Genomic DNA, 17,841 nt, shown 5'->3' with positions numbered 1-17,841 from the left:
TGATACGCACTTTATATTAAACTCCCTTGAAAAGGTTTAGTTTAGTTTTGAATAAGCTAATAGATAATGCTTTTCTTATTGAGGAATGGAGACTATACCAGAATTTGGGTGCAGCACCTAGTGTACTCTTTGTTCTAAAATAAGGGTTTAGGTAACATAAGCTACTGATAACATTTGGGTGAACATGCATATCAGTATGCGAGAGAGTGAATCGAGCAAGCAAATTTTCATTAGTTTGAAGACTGAAATATGCCCCCAAAACGAATTTCAAGGTGTGTGTAAGAATATGAGATACTATAACGTAGCTGGGATATATTGAAGAAAAAATATAACAATAAAATGAATCTATTTAGTTATTTTACTCTTACTACTGCATAACTACTGTATATTTTTAATATGTTCTATATGAGTGTTACATATTTTTACCTGCGCATATAACGTTTTAAAGTCGCTATATAGATGAGTATCAGTATACAATGGGGTATATAAGCCGATATATGTGACATACTTATAGGGTATGGAATTTGTTGTCAATTAACATGATTAAGATTCACTTTACTTTATTCACATCCATTAAAAAGGTACAATATACAACATACATATATGAACAATAAAAATAACAATCAATACATAAACATATCAATATAATGACAAATAGAAAAAAAATAACCAACATGCAGTGGATGTAGGAGATTAGCAAAGGCTAAAGACCTTGAAAAAAAGTAAATAAATTAAACTGGTGTTTTGTAAACAAAATATGTAATCTAAAAACTAACTTTCTATAGGGGAAAGTGTTTTTTCGTTTTAGTATAAAACGATTCTCAAGGATGAAATGGGACAAAACTGTCAATGTATTCTTTTTAAAAAAAAATAGTTATTGATAAAATAATTATATAACAGCAATGAAGAAATAATTTCCATTATAAAAAGAAAAACTAATGAAAGGGCAAAATGGATTTTATCACGTAGAGACTAGCAAGATAACTACACTAAAAAAATGAAGTGCTAATTTAGCACTTACAGTGCTTGTATAGTGACTACATTACGAATGCATTTAACGAAGATTCAATTGATGAAAATGAAGATATCACACACTGAATACACATTGATTGAAAATCAATATCCAATCGTATTCACTTTATTGAATCTTAATCAAAGTTTAGCCCTATCTAAGCCGGGGGGGGCTCCAAGGCCCCCCTCCCCTCAGCGATTCGCGCAATATTTTTGCCGCGCCGCTCACTGACCTTTTACTTTCAAGTCTTGCACAACTTATGAGAACAATTTTGCGTCAGCCGGGTACTCGGTTCCGAAATTACGCAACATTATGTACAGTGCATGTCGGACCAAAAATTTGCTAAAAAACGTGATTTTGTGTACAAAGTCCAACGTCAATGCAAATTGTGTTTTCAAGCAAAAATCATACGGTATGATTATTTTAGTTTTGCTAGTCTAAATGTATTTATTTTATGCATTTTATGATCTCAGAAGAATCTCCGACAAATTTCATTGAAAAAACAATGAAAAACAAAAGGTAAAAAACAAAGAAATGCATAAGAAATTGCAAAAAAACAATATAATACATAAGAAAATGATTTGATATCCCAATTTTGTTCATGTACAATTACTAAGAACACCACAAAGAGTTTCTATACTAAAAATCATAACATTTGGAGCTTTATTTAGGGAGTTACAGGAAAAAGTATATGATTTTGCATACTAATTACGCATAAATTAGCATAATCACTTAATAGCAATTTGCATGAAATAAATTACTGTACAATTTTGTAGATTATGTCCCAGACAACAGCTTGCCAATTTTTGTTCCTGTACTTTCACTGAGAACACCACACAGAGTTTCTAAACCAAAAATTATAACATTTGGAGCTTTATTTAGGGAGTTAGAGGAAAAAGTATGATTTTGCATTTTAATTACGCATAAATAATCATAATCACTTAATAGCAATTCGCATAAAATAAATTACTGTACAAAAATACCCAGGCCTAATTAGGGTTAAGACCGGGTTTTTAACGAAATGAAAACAAACAAAATTCTGACAGTTTAGAGCGTAATGACGTGCATGGACTGGATTCACAGTCTCACTTCCTGAAAGCATTTCCTCTCCTTCCATTGAAAGAAATAATATATTATATTTCGGCTACTGTATGTTATTCAAAAAGATCTTACATTACCACTTATCTTTGAAAAATAAAGAGAGGTTAATAGCCTTCTTTGAAATAGACTGAAAGATTCTGATTGTGTTTTGTGTTGTTTGTTGGATTTTACTTTACTTTATTGAAATTAATCATAAATTAAACCTATTTTCAGCTTTGGTCCCCCCCCCCCAGTGACTATCATTATTCCATTGCTAGATTATTTATTTTATTCACTTTTATCAATCAAAAGAAGTTTCCCATTCAACCCTGGTCGAATGGGACACAGAGCAATTGTAAAATTACGTCCTAAAACTGTTAAAATGTGGAAAATGTGCTTTTTACTGGATAAATTTGCAATTTTGCTTAAAAATTTATTTAATCGGCTGCCAGATCAACGTAAACTATCCATATTTTTATTCTTTTATATATGAAACCAGTGGTGTAATGCGCCAAATGTATTTAGAGGGGCGATATATGGCGTATCTCAAAAATTTGTTGTGTAAAAAAGTCAGAGTGAAGCGAGTGAGCAATTTTTTTTTTATTACAAAAATCAAATTTTGTGATAGATTTGACATGATATAGTAAAAAAGAGAGATCATATTTCACCCTTCGCTATTTCCTTTCCTCTTTTTTTTTCTTGGTCGTGACTTTTGGGGGGCAAGAGCCCCCAATCCCCATCTGTACGCCACAATATAAACAACTTCTCATGTGAGGACGGGCTATCCTTTATCAGAACTTACCAATGCTTTTAAATAATATTTATATAAAACTTATTTCATAGTTTTATTTGTTTTGTCTTTGGTCCATTGTCAATACCACGCACATGTAGGAACGGGATAGGGCCAATAAAAAAAATGTGAGGAAAAAGATGCAAAGATCAAAATATGTTGAGAAATAATTAAAGGACAAGTCCACCCCAACAAAAGTTGATTTGAATAAAAAGAAAAAAAATCCAACGACCATAACACTTAAAATTTCATCAAAATCGGATGTAAAATAAGACAGTTATGACATTTTAAAGTTTCGCTTAATTTCACAAAACAGTTCTATGCACATCCTGGTCGGTATGCAAATGAGGGACTGATGACATCACTCACTCACTATTTCTTTTGTATTTCATTATAATATGAAATATGATTTTTTTTCCATTTTCTCCTCATTGTCCTTGAAACAAAGCTCCATTCCTCCCTGAATATGTGGAATTACCATCGCCTTAACATTTTATGGTTCAGTCAAGTTGGTCATTATTGTCAAATCTGTAAAAATTGAAATATTCTATATTTCAGACAATAAAAAACAAAAGAAATAGTGAGGGACATCATCCACTCTCTCATTTGCATGTCATTGAGTTGTGCATATTACTGGTTTTTGGAAAAAAAATAAAAATTTTATAATGTCATAATTTTCCTATTTTACATCCGATTTCGATGAAATTTTCAGCATTATGCTAGTTTGATTTTTCTCCATTTATTAAAATCAACATTTTTCTGAGGTGGACTTGACCTTTAATGAATAAATAAAATACAAAGAAATAAAGATTATGAAATCATTCGTTACAATGAACCACCTGTGAGTCGAGAAGGAGAGGAAAAGGGGAGGATTCAATGAAATATTCCATGGGCATTGGGGTGGGGGGAGAAGGTGTGACAGATTACCTTTTCTAGACTCCGGGGTCTTGGACATTTTGAGTGTCATCTGTGAACGATTTTTTTTGTTACATGCCTTCATTTTTTTCTTTTCGTTACTAAACAACACACAAACAAATGCAAATTTTTATCTGATGAAAGTTTGATTTTATTTCCTCAAAAATAAGGCAAACTTACGATGATTATTAAATAGTCACACAGTTGACTAATACAACAACGATAAAACAAATTTACTACATCAAATATTTAGACCATTTTTACCGTGAAAACAATTAAGTTTAGAACATGAATGCTGACAACGGTCTCGCCTTACTATCATAAACTATCTCATTTGAAATATTACTGTTTATAAAATATCTTCTAAATTACTATTAGAATAATCTACGTGCCGTAGTTTTGCAAATGCATATAAAATGATTCATTCATTCTGAATGTTACAACAGAAACTGTAACAAAAAACTATACCTCTTTTTACTTGCTACTTTATTAACTACGGAATGATGTCGATTAAATTGATAGAAAGCAGAATTCAAGCCAGTATCTAACTAAAGCCCCTTTCGCAATTGATGGTGCGACCGCTTACAACCGTTACGATTCTGTGCAACATAATATTGTGACCAAATCGCAAACGATCGGACGAGTAATTGTGAAAGCCCTATTAGGGACACGTGCGCCAACTACCACTAATACCTTTTTAGACAGGCTAAAATTTCCTTAACCCCGTACTATTGGTGGGGCTAAATGGCAATTTAGCCCCACCTATAGTACGGGGTTAAGCTTAGCCCACTTTCGTTTTACACAACGTTTTTTCGAAGTGGGCTAACCCCACTTATAGTACGGGATTATTTGGCCCTGCAAAAAAGCAGGGTTATCCCACCAATTGCGGTGCTAAGAGCAATAGTACGGGGTTAAGATCGCATGTGTAAAACGAAAGTGGGCTAAGCTTAACCCCGTACTATAGGTGGGGCTAAATGGCATTTTGGCCCTACCTATAGTACGGGGTTAAGGAAATTGTAGCGTGTGTAAAAAGTGTACGAGTGAAGTACTTGTACTACGAATGATCGACAAAAACCACTAGTCCGGGGTTAGCGAGTTTCGTGTGTAAAAAGCAAGCATTCCTTATCCGGGGTTAGCAATAACAATTTGGCATGTGTGAAAAGGAAAAAAATAGTACGGGGTTAAGGATAGTACGGGGTTAGCGATAGTCCGGGGTTAAGAAAATCCTGTGTAAAAAGGGCATTAGTCCAGTTTGGACCTTGTTGTTTGGAAGTGCCCTTTCCCCAAAGCTAACATAGAGGGCACATGTCTCCCAATCTCTAATCAGCGCCGAACCACTCATCTTCCCTCCTCAGTTGAGGAGGGAAGATGAGTGGTTCGGCCACTGATCTAGATCAGTGGGTTCGGCGCTGATTAGAGATTGAGAGACATGTGCCCTCTATGTTAGCTTTGGGGAAAGGGCACTTCCAAACAACAAGGTCCAAACTGGACTAACTACCACTCCGAAAGGGTGTAAAACGGGAGAAATGGAGGAGAAAATAGTACTAAGAAAGACGTACCAAAAAGAGAGAAAAGGGCAAAACTAAACAAAAAATAGTCATAATGGACAACGACAGATTTAAGTCATGGGTACCAAAATATTGGAGGGATAAAATTTCAGGGCTGGCCCCCGGCGTTAGATGTTGAACGGGCGCAGGTTTTGAACGCTGATTTTCCGAGTAAGCCACTGATTCTATACGTACATAATGTTATTGATAACTAGTTTTATGAAGCGGAACTTGCATTCAAATAGAATTGATTTTTGGGGTAGCAAAGTAATAAAATAGAAAGTCCACCTGCTCAAAGATAAAGGTTGTCCAACAAACACAAAAGTGAAGGAAGCGGTTCACTGGAAATCTATACATGTATAGGAAAAATTGAATGTATCAATTTTTGTCACTTCAGAAAGCTCTGAAATCTTCAAAACCAAATTACAAAGGCCCACCCAAACCCAAAACCACAAAATCAGAAATAATTACACGTCAACAACGATGAATATACTAATAGAAACTATATATGTATTTCATTAATGATTTATGATGATAACAATGAAAAAATGCAGGGCCCACACATAATGTTGAAATGGTAACATCGCTGTAATTCACAATCATGTACTCTTATTTGTCATATGGCGGTTAAACAATAATGTAAAACCTAAGTTTCTATTGAATTCATGGTACATGACTTGAGATAAAATAGGGCAGTATTAACCTCCCATTTAAACCGAATTTACGACAACATTTGAAAGATTCATACCAAAAGACCGCAAAACAAACAAAGTTCATTTGCCAAAAAAAATCATGTAAATGGGACATTATATATTTACTCTTATTCAAAGCACATACTAATTTTTATTTCAGTTCTTAGTCTCTTTAGTCAAATATTATTCTGTGTCGAATACTGGGGTATGATAGTGATGGGGATAGTGATAAACTCGAAATATAGAATTTCGGAAAATATGGACTTAGTATAGGTATTTCATGTTTGAAAGTAATTGTATAACATGTAAATTAATTATGAATATTCCTATATCCAAGTGAGACTTCATTAACCAGAAGGAACATAACAGGAAGTGAGTCAATTTCTTCAAATCCGACACCATTGCTTTAACAAAAATGTAAAGAGAGAAGATGGGGCTTGTACTGCAAAAAAAACAAGCAAACAAAACAAAAAAAAACACGGACACTTTATCAGAAAATTTAGGGGACGATGTATATTTTTAAAGGACAAGTCCACCCAAACAAAATAAAGAGAAAAATTTAACAAGCATAACACTGAAAATTTCATCAAAATCGGATTTAAAATAAGAAAGTTATGGCCTTTTAAAGTTTCGCTTCATTTCACAAAACAGTTATATGCAGCACATCTCGGTCGGTATGCAAATGAGGGAACTAATGACATCACTCACTCACTATTTTTTTTGTATTTTATTATATGAAATATATTTATTTTATCGTCATTGTCGTGTGAAATGAAGTTTCATTCCTCCCTGAACACGTGGAATTCCGTTATTTTAACATTTTGTGTTTCAGGCAAGGAGGTCCTAATCACCAAATTTGTAAAAATTGAAATATTGTATAATTCAAACAATAAAAAAAAAGAATTAGTGAGTGAGTGACATCATCGAGTCTCTCATTTGGATGTAACTGGCTCGTTATATTTTGTTAAAAATAAGCGAAACTTTGAAATGTCATAACTTTCTTATTTTACATCCAATTTTGATGAAATTTTCAGCATTGTGCTTGTCTGATTTTTGTCTATTGATTCAAATCAAAATATTTCTGAGGTGGACTTGATCTTTAAGGAATCGGAGGGACGATGGCATTACATGGGTAGTGTTTCATCAATAATTTTGTCTGACAAGTTGTAAGATCTGACAACTTTCCTTGATTTTGATTGGCTGAGAAGCAGTGATACTATGGTAACTGTCGGATAAAGTGGTACTTGTCAGATTAAAAGTCGGCGACAGGTCCTTTCATGAAACGCTCCCCTGGTTTCTGAGTGTGCAGTTTCCTGACTCTTTACCACTTAAACATGCCCGATCGAGTCGCATCCTAGTCATTTTCGAGATCGATGGAAATGTCTGAGGTTTGTGTGAGAAAGGTAGATACTGTTGACCCGGTGCTTTCATGGCGCTGACTCACGACAGGGAATTGATTAAAAGATGGACACGGTTGGATCCTACCGTTATCACACATCTCACATGCATGACGACCACCACCCCGCGGTAGATCCCTCTCGGGCTTCGGTCCGATTCTCAAGGGCATACACTGCCGATATCAAGAAAAATGCAAAACATTAACAATATCATTTCCATGGCCGTACGCAGCGCAGGACGGGGGGAGTGAGGGAATCCCCCCCCCCCCCCGAGATCGTAAAAACTCACATTTTTTTACTTTCCTCTTTATAAAATGCAAAAATGCCCCGATAAAAAGCTCGGTCGCTTCGCTCCCTTACTTTCAATATTCTTTTTTTTTAATGTAGGTGTCTTGCCCCCTCATTTCTGGTGTTGCCGCGATATTCACCTTTTCGTCATTGTTTAATTTACTTTCGGCATGAACATTCAATTGTATAAAGTTTGAAGAGCTGGTGTACATTTTGATGAATAGCGAAAAGAAGAAGGTATTTATGAAAAACCCCGATGAAAGCAGGATACAAAGATTACAATCACTTCTTGACACTGTTATGGTACAGGAGAAGCCCCAATAATTATATTTAATTGGTCGGAGGTCAGTTTCGCCGGATTGACAGCGCTAGCAACTCACCTTCGTAAATCAATGTTTGGTTATTAAAATATCTTACCATTCTTCCACAAACGAAGCAAGGTGCTGGAACTCCTGCAGTAGCCCGCCCTGTAAATTCATTTCCACAATCTCTACACCTGTAGAAACCATGTCCAAATTCACTACCACGAGGAATAGGATCATAACGGACATGACATTTAGCACACCTGAAAAATAGATAATGTCAAATGTGGTAATATGAGCATGCAATATTTACCAACATTGTGCTGCACCCAACCCAGGTGAGGTAAAATGGGTACCGGTAGGAACTAATTTCTCAAAAGGCTGTGAGTACCGGAATAGGTAGACTAGTATATAAATCTGTATATAGGAGCGCCTTGAGCACCTACCAAAGTGGATACGTTCGCTAGGCAAAATATTATTATCATATGCATCGACAAGGCTCTGACAAACTAATGGGACCTACTGATAAATGATCCCAATCGATGGCAAAATAAATAGAATGTAGAAAATGTGCCTATTATGTCTAACATGAACCCTTACCCCAAGTTAATGTTTGGTGAGGGATGGGGCAGAGAATCGTTTGATGCATTTTTTTTGGGGGGGATGGGGCCAGAAATTACTTAAATCTTAAAGAATTACAAGTAATAACATAATTTAAAATGGCATTTTTTTTCATTCAATGATTGACATAAAAAAGGGAGAGGGGGTGAGAGAGAAAATTGACAAAAGGTTCACTATACTGGGCACTTTTGTGTTCCCCATAATCACTGCATTCATGTGTCGTGTTATCCAGGGGTGGGCTCCTGCCTATTCCCCTCCCCGGATCCGATATTTTGTACAAGTTCTAATCTACATGAAATACTAATGTGAATTTAGCGTCTTTGGAAATTATGCTATATGAATAATGACGATTACTGTATTCCTTACCGTGAAACAGGTTTGCAGCTGAACACTTTTCGAAACCAAATCTTCCGGCAAGCCCCACATACGAACTGCCTTCTTTCTGTTAGATTCTTGTTGTGTCTCCTGATATTCTCTACAGTTAATGGGACTACCTCGGGAGGGGGCTGTTCGCCATCCTGCCAGAAAACATATTTACTCATTTTGACACTAAGACAAACTACAATTCATCCATTCAAACATCCGTTAGCCTATATTAAAACATTTTCTTGAACATGGAAACAAGGGAAGTTTTTTTTATAAACTTTGGGAGCATTTCCCCAACATTTTTTTTTAGATTGGCAAATTATGGTTGTGATTGGCTGAGGAGGAAGGAGCACGTGTATCGAAATACTGCACTGAGTGTTGGATTTTATCGAGCTGACAGCACTGGCGTAAATCCGTGTTGATGGTTGGGGATGACTAAAATATTTTGGCATCATCATTTTTTTTAGATGCAAGGAATAGTCATTGATATGTCCACAGTGGCATACCGTGGGTCATGGCATGGGGGGGGCACCAGCACATTGTTTGAATCAGCGCCAGTTATCATGACCTTATAGAGACATTTTAAGGACAATGTCATTAACGGATATCATCTCAATGATCAAATAATGCGAGCGCGAAGCGCGAGCTGATTTTTTTTATATTCACACCTACAAAGGGACATTATAATCATGATAGGTACCTGTCTCGCTAGCTAAAATATTGAGTTTTCGTATATTTTGACCCCAAACAGCGGGGTTTTAAGGAATACCATTTTAGGAATCCATTGGAGAGTATGCATATCTCACCATAGTCATCTAATGCGAGTGTCAAGCGCTTGTTTATTTTATTAGAATTACATCTGAACACATGAAACACTATTTGTAGTCATTGCAGTCATGATTATCATACGCATCTCACTACTCAAATATTGCGAGCGTGAAGCGCGAGCGGAAAATTTAGATAATTCAGACTTGAAATGGGGCATTCTAAAGTTTCTTTGTAGGTATTAACTAGGACCGCATACATTCGTAATTCCGAAGCTTCGTAATTCCGAAGGTTCGGTTATTCCGAAGGTTTGTATTTCCGAAGGTTCGTATTTCCGAAGGTTCGTAATTCCGAAGGTTCGTCAATCCGAAAACGAAATAAGGTTCGTAATTCCGAAGGTTCGTCAATCCGAAAACGAAATAAGGTTCGTAATTCCGAAGGTTCGTTAATCCGAAAACGAAATAAGGTTCGTAATTCCGAAGGTTCGTCAATCCGAAAACGAAATAAGGTTCGTAATTCCGAAGGTTCGTTAATCCGAAAACGAAATAAGGTTCGTAATTCCGAAGGTTCGTTAATCCGAAAACGAAATAAGGTTCGTTAATCCGAAAATTGAATAAGGTTCGTATTTCCGAAAATGAAAATTATTCATTTTGGTAACAAACACGGATAATAATAATAATAGCTGGGAGAACAGTTTTCAGAACTGAAGTGGCTTCCCAGGGTAAATAATATAATTTTTATAATTTTAGGCCTACATGAAATTTCCAAAAGTTTGAGCACGTGATTCGCTGGCAACATGTCACAAGGATGCCCTTTTAACAGTAATTGACCAAATAGGCGAATTTTACATTTCCCCTCAAACCGCTTGCTCGCTACGCTCGCAGAAATGAAACGTAAATATATAACTTACCAATCAGAGATTACTTAAAATTTTTTCCTAAACTTAATTACTACAAAACACACAACCTCTTTACACAGATGATAATCTTATGGCGAAAATATCCGTTTGCACCAAAATGCCCCTATTGGCCCCTTTTTTGACTCCCCCCCGAAAGGAAAATACGTTCCGCCGCCACTGGTTGAAACACGCATCGTCTTCATGGCTAACTGCAAAAAGTTCTTAAAATGTCCCCTTTAGATCAGGTCAGAGCTTATATTTAAAATTTCTGTTCGCGCTTCTTGCTCGCAGTTATTATCTAGTTACATAGGCATCTCGTTTTCAAGATCACAAACATATTGCCCATCATTTAAAAAAATATATAGCTCGCGCTCGCATTATTTAAAAAGGGTTTATCATGTTATTACATATTTACTTTATTTTATAAGTATAAAGCTTATTATTGACTGTTAGGACTACCCTTTCAAAAAACAAACGAAAATCAACTTTAAGCTGCCGATTGAGGAAAATATGGCTGAAAAAAAAATTGCCCCCCCCCCCCCCCATTTGACAAAAGTTGGATCCGCCGGGAGGGAGGCAGGGCGCACGTGCACCCCAAAAATGAAATAAAAAACAGGGAAATGCATATTTTTCCAAAAATGGGAAATATCTTTTTTCAAAAATAAATATGCTGTTTTTCATGTTTTTGAAATAAAATACTTTTTTTAAAGTAAAGTTTTCAGGCTGGAATATCGCAAATTTTCAGCTTGCGCTTCGCACTCTTAGTTATTCGATTGGTGAAATATGTATCTTAAAGAGGTCACTAAATTCTTTCTTTAAGATTCCTTTTCTGGTCAGTATGTTTAAGCTCGCGTTTTGCGCTCGTGTTAATTCTTTAGTTAGATGTACTGTGACAGCAGAAATCTGCTCGGATTTTTAAAAACTTATTTCCATTTTGATTGAAATTCCCTAAAGTTTTAGCTTGTGATTCACGCTCGCAACACCTCGCAATAATGCCATTTAAAGAATAATTGACCCCCAAAACTAGTTTTATAACTTCACTTTTGATTTTTTCACCAAGCCGCTCACTCATTATACTCTCTCCTGAAAAATAAAGGCTAAATGTACATTTTGCCATAATAAGAAGTAATTTCAAAAAAGTTTTTTTGATAATCTTAAGGTTAAAATATCACCAAAGTGCCCATTTTGACGTATGAGTTTCATTTTTTGGCTATACCCCCAAACGAAAATTCGTTTGGCCGCCCTTGCCTTCCCATCCTCATAACAATTGAACGGCAAGTGTCCACCCCCCCCCTTGCCTCTGCCTCTGCTTTCCCGGTTTTCATTTTTCGGATTAACGAACCTTATTTTGTTTTCGGATTAACGAACCTTATTTTGTTTTCGGATTAACGAACCCTATTTCGTTTTCGGATTATCGAACCTTCGGAACAACTAACCTTATTTCGTTTTCGGATTATCGAACCTTCGGAATAACGAACCGTCGGAATAACGCCACAAATGTTCGGATTAACGAACCCTTTTTCGTTTTCGGATTAACGAACATCGAGGTATAGGCAATTTACGTGTTTCGGAATTACGAACCTTCGGAATAAAGAACCTTCGGAATTACGAAGCTTCGGAATTACGAAGTGTAACCCATAAACCAACTAGGACCATATGTATTTCATTAACCAAATCATGCGAGCGCGAAGAGCGAGCTGAAAATTTTTGATATTCAGATCCGAAGAAGGAACATTTTAAGGACAGATTTTAGGAATTCATGAAGAGCAGACCTATCTCACCAATCCACTAATGCGAACGTTATCACGGAAGGAAATATTTCATGTATACGAAGACCTTAATATGGGGGCAATCACTGTTTGGAGTCATAAAAAAGAAGCATATGCCACTACATGAAACAATGATAACTCAAGTGCTAGAAGATATATTTGGTTTATATTTACTTGAAAACGGGATGTTTTAGTACAACAGGATTATATATCCCTTTAAACAGACAATGCGAGCACCAGGAACAATGAAGACGTAGGCCCTGGGTAAATAATATTTCATAAAGTTATGATAAAAATGTTTCTTATGTATGTAACATAACATAATTATAATATAATATAACATTATAGTGAATAATATTTTCTTCTTTCCCACTACGTTTCTATTCCTTTTCTCCTTTTCCCCGTTTTTGAGTCTATGGGGAGGCACGTGCCCCCATGCCCTCCGTAGTTTCGCCACTGTATGTCCATACGGCAAATACCCCTCAACATTATTATTTTTTTCTTTACCCCATGATGGTTTAATGGTTTTATTATAGATTACATTCAAACTTTTTTGACATTCCATCTTAATTCCTTCCCAAAGACCCCAACATTGATGAATTGAAAGAAACTGGGGTTTCTCTTCGACTCAACTGGTGAGCTGGCTTTTCATTTGCATTTTATTTCAATACGGTTCAATATGGTTTTGTTTGTTAAGCGGTATTTTAGGAAGAATTTTACCAATAAAACAATTATCGCTTGTGATTTTTTTTTTCATTTCTTTTGTAAAAAGTGGGGGATGTTTGTACAGGCCACCCCCCTCCTGGAAAAGTGGGGGGATATATCCCCCTATCCCCCGGGATTTACGCCAGTGGCTGACAGCTTTCATAAAATAGTTTCCCAGTGTTGTCTCTTGATATTCAAAGCTATGGATATAATTATTTAACCACTTGACAATGTATTTTCAGTCTTCTTTAAAACTTCTGCAAGTTGGTTTAAAAAATCCCTCTTTCAGTGTCTTTTGTATTCCAAACAGGCCCGGAGATCGACAAATTCATGTCCCATCAAATTGATTCACAGATGTTTCTTTGCCTGTTCAGTTATTTCAGTCCAGGGAAAAACATTTATTTTACAACAATAAAACACTGGAAGTAATTTACATATCAGTTACGTTAAATCGATGGGTCATAAATCTCCATTCTACTCTGGATGAAAGAAACTACTGCTTAACATTCTTTATCAAAATAATTTCCATGGAAACACGATTGACAGTCTGTAATACTCACTCTTCCTTTAAGCCTAAGATGTATTAACCTAAGAGCTAGCTCCATCTTATCGTCGGCTCCCCTGACAAAGAACTCGGTCGTTCCGTTATCACGGACATTGAAGTCTACCCTTGTGTAGTTACATTCTGTCGAGATTGCCCGACATATCGACCGTATCTTGTTCTGATCCGGCTGCAGTGAATTAAACATTAAGCCAAATTTATAACGAGAGTGACGAAACATATTTCAACGTTTCAATGAATGTTTAAACTTTGAAAATAATTTTTGTTAAGTTTAGTATAAAGATTTATGTTTTGGGAACTCGCTTGTCGTATACTGTATATTGTTTGCTAATTGTTTTCTTTGTGTGTTAACTTTAAGAATATCGAGATATTTTAACAGTATTGTCAACATTATGATTAATGCGATCAGACCCGAATGACCTGGTTTCACAAAGGTGCATGGATTCTGCAAATTCAATATATTTTCGAATCCATCTTGGTGAAAGCTGGCCATAGCTTTTATCTTTTCTACTCTAAAATATTGAAGCTCTCCTCGTTGTTTTTCAATTATTGGGGCCAACCATCTTTTCTACCTCCTCTTTTTTGCTTGTAAAAATTCTAAAGAAATCGTCTAATTTCAAATGAACCCATCACTAATTTATCAAACCTAGATGCACCACCGATAAGAAAAGAAAAGTTGCTTATCTGCTGAAGTAAAGTGTTACTAACCTGGCCATCTGTCAGGTATTTGATCCGCTCTCTACCGATGCGATGTGTCTATAATGATTAAAAATAACAGAAATGTTCTTCTTTAATCTCCTAAAAACATGAAGTTCGTCATAAGCTGCAAAACTAAATAGTGATAATCTTCTTGTTCTGTTTTGATATGCCTAAGCATGACAATCAATTAATAAAAAATAATAAAATAGCAATGATAAGATTGATTGATATAAACCTACCAACTGCTGTCCTCCTCCCCCACCCAGGCGCGCCGGAACACTTTCAGTTTTTGGGGGGCAAAATCTCGAAGGGGGCACAATATTTTTGACAGCGTGAGTAACCGAAGCGATCGAGGGGGCGAGGGTGTGGGACCCCCCCCCACACGGTAAGGACTTAGTGTAAAAATGGAGTATTATAAAAGTTGCGTTTCTAAGAGCATTCATAAATACATTTCTTGAGAATTAAACAGTCTTGTAGCCTGGCTCCTTAATTCTGTTTCCTCCCTTCTGACCAAGACTGGTGTTTCTTAATGATCAGGGTCGCAGTTCCAGCAAATGATGAGCCTTATTGCAAACGAAATTGTTTCAAACGGGGTTTCAAACCAATGTAATATAGGCCTTTTAAAGACTTTAAGATGACAAACATGACCGTACGCAGCCGGGGGCCGCCGATCGAGAGGGCAAAATTCACAAAAACTGTGCACGAAATCCTTCAATTTTATTCTAGAAAATGCAAGAGCTCCCCGTCACAAACCCCCTCGCTCTTAAGTTTCTTCGGAAATTTAGGTCTTGCAGCCCCACCCACCCCCGGATTTTATTTTTTATTTTTGCAAACGTCCATGAATAACAAAAGCTGGGATGGACCAGAGAACATAGCTGCCATCTCGATCTGATTAGTAACAGGTATTATGGGAAGAAGTTTTGGAATCTATGATAATGTAATTGCCCCGTCAGGGGCGAAATTTTTTCATTTTTGACAATGGAAATGACAATTTTTAGGCAGAACAGTGCCTTCATCGTTTACTTTTGTCCTTAAAAAATCTATTATTTTTCTACTCTCAGGGGGGCACATGGGGGGGCGGGGGCAAATCTCGTTTTGCTCCCCAAAAATTTTATTGGGGGGGCAAGTGCCCCCCTGCCCCCCCCCCCGCTTCCGGCGCCCTTGCCCCCACCATTGTTGTATATCAGTTCTGTATCGTGTTACTATTTGTATTCATACAGGCAAACAGACCTCAAGTTTACATTTTGGCATAAAGTAAACCTAATAATCTCTAAGCACAACAAAGTCTTTTCTGTGTCACCTCGGGTGAAAAAGAAGCGGCCTTGTCATTCTTTCATATCAAAATTAAATCATTTGTGTTTTTGAAGAATCATACGGTATTGATTGAATTTTGTCTGGCCATCTGTTTGCATGACACACAAAATGTGTATCTTTATAAAATTGGGAGTTTCCAAATTCCCAGCAGAGGTTAATTCCATCTTGAGGAGGGGGGGGGGGGCAGGTGTTTGTCTGATTTTGCTTTATCTGTTTGAGCGCCCCTTTAATTTTATTTGATTATTTATACGTAAATGTATGACAAAATTATCATTAAAAAATGCATCATAATGGTTATCTGAACGTTTTGTTTACAAAAAGCACCATGATCATTGTATATGCACCCTATGTTTCTGCATGCAGGGGAGCAATCTGGATGATATGATGTGCAGGGAATTAAGAGAATTGTATTTAAAAAAAAGAATAGTGAAAGTCTGAATCACAATAAGAAATTGATTGTGGCTGTATCAAAAAAATTAAGTCATTTTTTTCAGACTAGCAATGACGTACAAAAGAGAAATCCACACCCCCTCCTTTCCTGCGCCTAATACCAGGGGCCCAAAATGTCAACCATTTTTGGACTCGACAGCCTATATTAGATATTTTTTATCTATCCATATTATTTATTTATTTTTTTGGCTTACTTATCAAATCTACAAACCTCAATACAATCTAGTGTCAACCGTTTTCGTCGACTAGAACAACACTTTTGACAAACTTTAAATGAACCCCTTAAAATGTATTGGTGCACGATATTACAAAGAAATTGGCCAACTTCGTGTTCACGTATACGGTATACATATGAATCTGTGTCTTCATGGGCATATGTTTGAAGTAAAATTCATAGTTCAGAATCACCTTGTTCCAGTTAATGATGATTTATTGTCTGAACTGAATTCATCTTTGCACCCCCCCCCCCCCCCGCCCGTCTCTCGTTCTGATCCTCTCGTCTAAACTGTGTTTTGCTCCAGGACATGATTTGAACAAATAAAGAAAACAATTTGATCAAAATGATACACTTATAACAAAATTTTGATATATTAAAGATCTGCACTATTTCGTTGAAACAGTTCAATCTTTACAAATATTCATTGAGCAATCTGATAGTCATATCCAGTGGCAGATTTTCCACAGGGTGGGGGCAAAATCGTCCGCTCCATACTCTTCTCCATCGTCTATATATCTCTTTCTCTCCCTCTCTCTCCCCCTCTCGCCTATTTCTGCATCCCGACCATAATCATGGCCGTGCCTCCTATACCCTTCTCTCCATAATTATTGGCATTCTTCAGTTTTCTTCACTTCCAGAGCGCGCAAAATTACCCTCCCCCTCCCCGTCTCCGCGCACTGCTCCCCCTTCTCTCACTCTCACCCCTCTCTTTTCTCGTTCCTTAATCTATTTGTATCTCTCTTCCATCGATCCCCTCCCCTCCTCTTTTCCCGAGTAGAGACAGGGGAGAGATAGAGCTGTAATTCAATTTCAAAATTCAAGATTGAAGATCTAAACAAAATTCTGACATGAGTACGATTATCATATAAAGCAATGTAGGTCTATGCCAAATTATCATACTATCACACATTAAGCCAAGTATAGATAATCAACATTGGGCCTGCAACACATAATAATAAGACTTTAACATGAATAAGATTATCATTAATGCTTATTTTTTGGTTCGTCATGAAAATAACATTTACATACCCGTTGACCATTCTCGGCCATGATTCCTCAACTCACAAGTGATTCAGACAATGTATCAATCTGCTGTGCAAGCGAGGGCTAGGAACATGTTTGGAAATGTGGTGAAATATGTGTAGCATACCTACAACAGTTTGGTTGGTGCCGTTGTCAGTCGTACCGTACCTACCTTGAACCTGGCCTGATGTATAATGTCGTTGGGGACTTCAGTGGGGAATACCAAAAGAAGGGGAGGGGCAAAAGTCCAAAGCATTGAGAGTAATAGCGCCAGCTCTTGTCAATCATTGGCAGTACCGAGATTGTTCTCATTCTGCTGAACACGACAAGCTTCCATTGATCTCTTTCACTGTTTTGGAACTCTGTTCAAACGTGCCTTATAGTCCAGGATAGAAGAGGCATAACCTTGTTTTTTTATATATACAATAT

The 17,841-nt window shown here is 36.6% G+C and overlaps 1 protein-coding gene across 1 annotated transcript; it reads right to left on the bottom strand.

Moving 5' to 3' along the window:
- Positions 1-7,316: 7,316 nt before the first annotated feature.
- LOC121406556 (shiftless antiviral inhibitor of ribosomal frameshifting protein homolog) lies at positions 7,317-17,633 on the bottom strand. The gene is made up of 6 exons (XM_041597567.1): positions 17,419-17,633; positions 14,418-14,465; positions 13,708-13,878; positions 9,011-9,162; positions 8,139-8,286; positions 7,317-7,606 (listed from the first exon to the last, which is right to left on the bottom strand). The coding sequence occupies exons 1-6, from the start codon at positions 17,437-17,439 to the stop codon at positions 7,391-7,393; spliced, it is 756 nt and encodes a 251-aa protein (XP_041453501.1). The 5' UTR covers positions 17,440-17,633; the 3' UTR covers positions 7,317-7,390.
- Between the last annotated feature and the right edge of the window lie 208 nt (positions 17,634-17,841).

This window comes from Lytechinus variegatus, chromosome 1 (assembly GCF_018143015.1).
Source record: "Lytechinus variegatus isolate NC3 chromosome 1, Lvar_3.0, whole genome shotgun sequence".
NCBI lineage: Eukaryota > Metazoa > Echinodermata > Echinoidea > Temnopleuroida > Toxopneustidae > Lytechinus > Lytechinus variegatus.
This window is presented reverse-complemented; position numbering and strand designations above follow the sequence as displayed.

What these genes read in the sequence shown, in the direction of transcription:
- LOC121406556 (XM_041597567.1), bottom strand. Translation starts at nt 17,439, where the DNA reads ATGGCCGAGAATGGTCAACGG. An exon ending in TGGCCGAGAATGGTCAACGG is followed by an intron (nt 14,466 to 17,418) that starts GTATGTAAATGT and finishes TAATCATTATAG; the next exon opens with ACACATCGCATCGGTAGAGA. An exon ending in GCTTCGTTTGTGGAAGAATG is followed by an intron (nt 7,607 to 8,138) that starts GTAAGATATTTT and finishes TGATATCGGCAG; the next exon opens with TGTATGCCCTTGAGAATCGG.